At 30.4% G+C, this 1131-nt stretch overlaps 1 protein-coding gene across 1 annotated transcript in view; it reads right to left on the reverse strand.

Moving 5' to 3' along the window:
- The window catches only part of LOC113232730 (gustatory receptor for sugar taste 64f-like), a 14468-nt gene extending 13337 nt beyond the window's left edge, over positions 1–1131 (reverse strand). Inside the window, exons 1-2 of the mRNA XM_026467508.1 lie at positions 1077–1131; positions 351–498 (exon numbers count right to left, since the gene is read on the reverse strand). Of these exons, the coding sequence (XP_026323293.1) occupies positions 351–498; positions 1077–1131 (203 nt within the window). The remainder of the gene's footprint in view (positions 1–350; positions 499–1076) is intronic.

A 1131-nucleotide genomic window follows, 5' to 3' on the forward strand; every position in this document is an offset into this window, starting at 1 on the left:
AAACACTGGTAATAGTAAAAGAAATGCTATTTTTTATACATTTCAAAAGTTACAGATGATGAAGAAGCTAAATTCTCGAGTATCGACTACAAGATTGAAGATGCAATAGAGAATGTCCCCCTGTAGTTTGATCAAAAACTTGGTACGGGTTGCATTGAGGAGATTTAGAACCAAAATATTGTTTCAGCTATAACTTTTACGCCTTTGTTTATACATACGTATCATTACGATGCAATTAATATGATTTCGAACATCAACTCGGTAGGAAGTAGTAGGCTGAAGAAAATTATGTTCGATTCCGTTAATCAAAGAAATAATCTTCTTCTAATCTTAAATCGACTTATACTTACTTTACATCAGATGCCTTGTCACTGGAAATTCCGTTAACTGGCATTAAAGAAAACATTTGCCCAGCAATCAAAGTTGCTTTGAGCGATTCTTGAAATGTTACCACACGATCCTTTGGCTTAAGTTTCGGTGCTACGTTGATTTTGTTGTCTGCAAGTTGTATATAATAAAGAAGATTCGGGAAAAAACATATGCAAATACGGAGGGTACTTACTATAGCACCGACAGAAGGTATCCTAAACAATGCAAAGAGTTTGTAGCAAAAGCTACAATTACCTTTCACTTTTTATATAACATTTGTAAAATTTTGTGCTCATTTTAAACATCAAAAGTGAACGTGGAAGAATCTGTAAGGAGTTTGGCCGCTATCGGGTGATAACTATCTTACACGATAATAAATAATATTTTTATTGTTAGATTATTTTATTTGCATGTAAACAAAATTTATAGTTGTGTAGATATAAAGTGCACAGTTTATGTATGTTCAGTAAATATGTAGAAAAGTAAATAGGTGTTGTATATATGTATATGTGTTGTATAATACTGGTATATATAAATGTAAGTAAGTACTAAGTAGGCTACAAATCACTTTTAATTTATTTGACGCCTCAAACATAATCGTTGTAGAAATGCTATATGATATTAAATTTGAATCTATCTCAAAACTTATATTACAACAAATTGTTAACGAAATCTATATTACGAAAGATATTTTTTGCAGAACTTACTTTTAACAGGAATCCAAAAAAAGAAATTCCTTTTTATATCATGTCTTTTACTCAT

Source organism: Hyposmocoma kahamanoa, unplaced genomic scaffold (genome assembly GCF_003589595.1).
Source record: "Hyposmocoma kahamanoa isolate Upper Pololo Valley unplaced genomic scaffold, ASM358959v1 78, whole genome shotgun sequence".
In the NCBI taxonomy this organism is placed as follows: Eukaryota; Metazoa; Arthropoda; class Insecta; order Lepidoptera; family Cosmopterigidae; genus Hyposmocoma; species Hyposmocoma kahamanoa.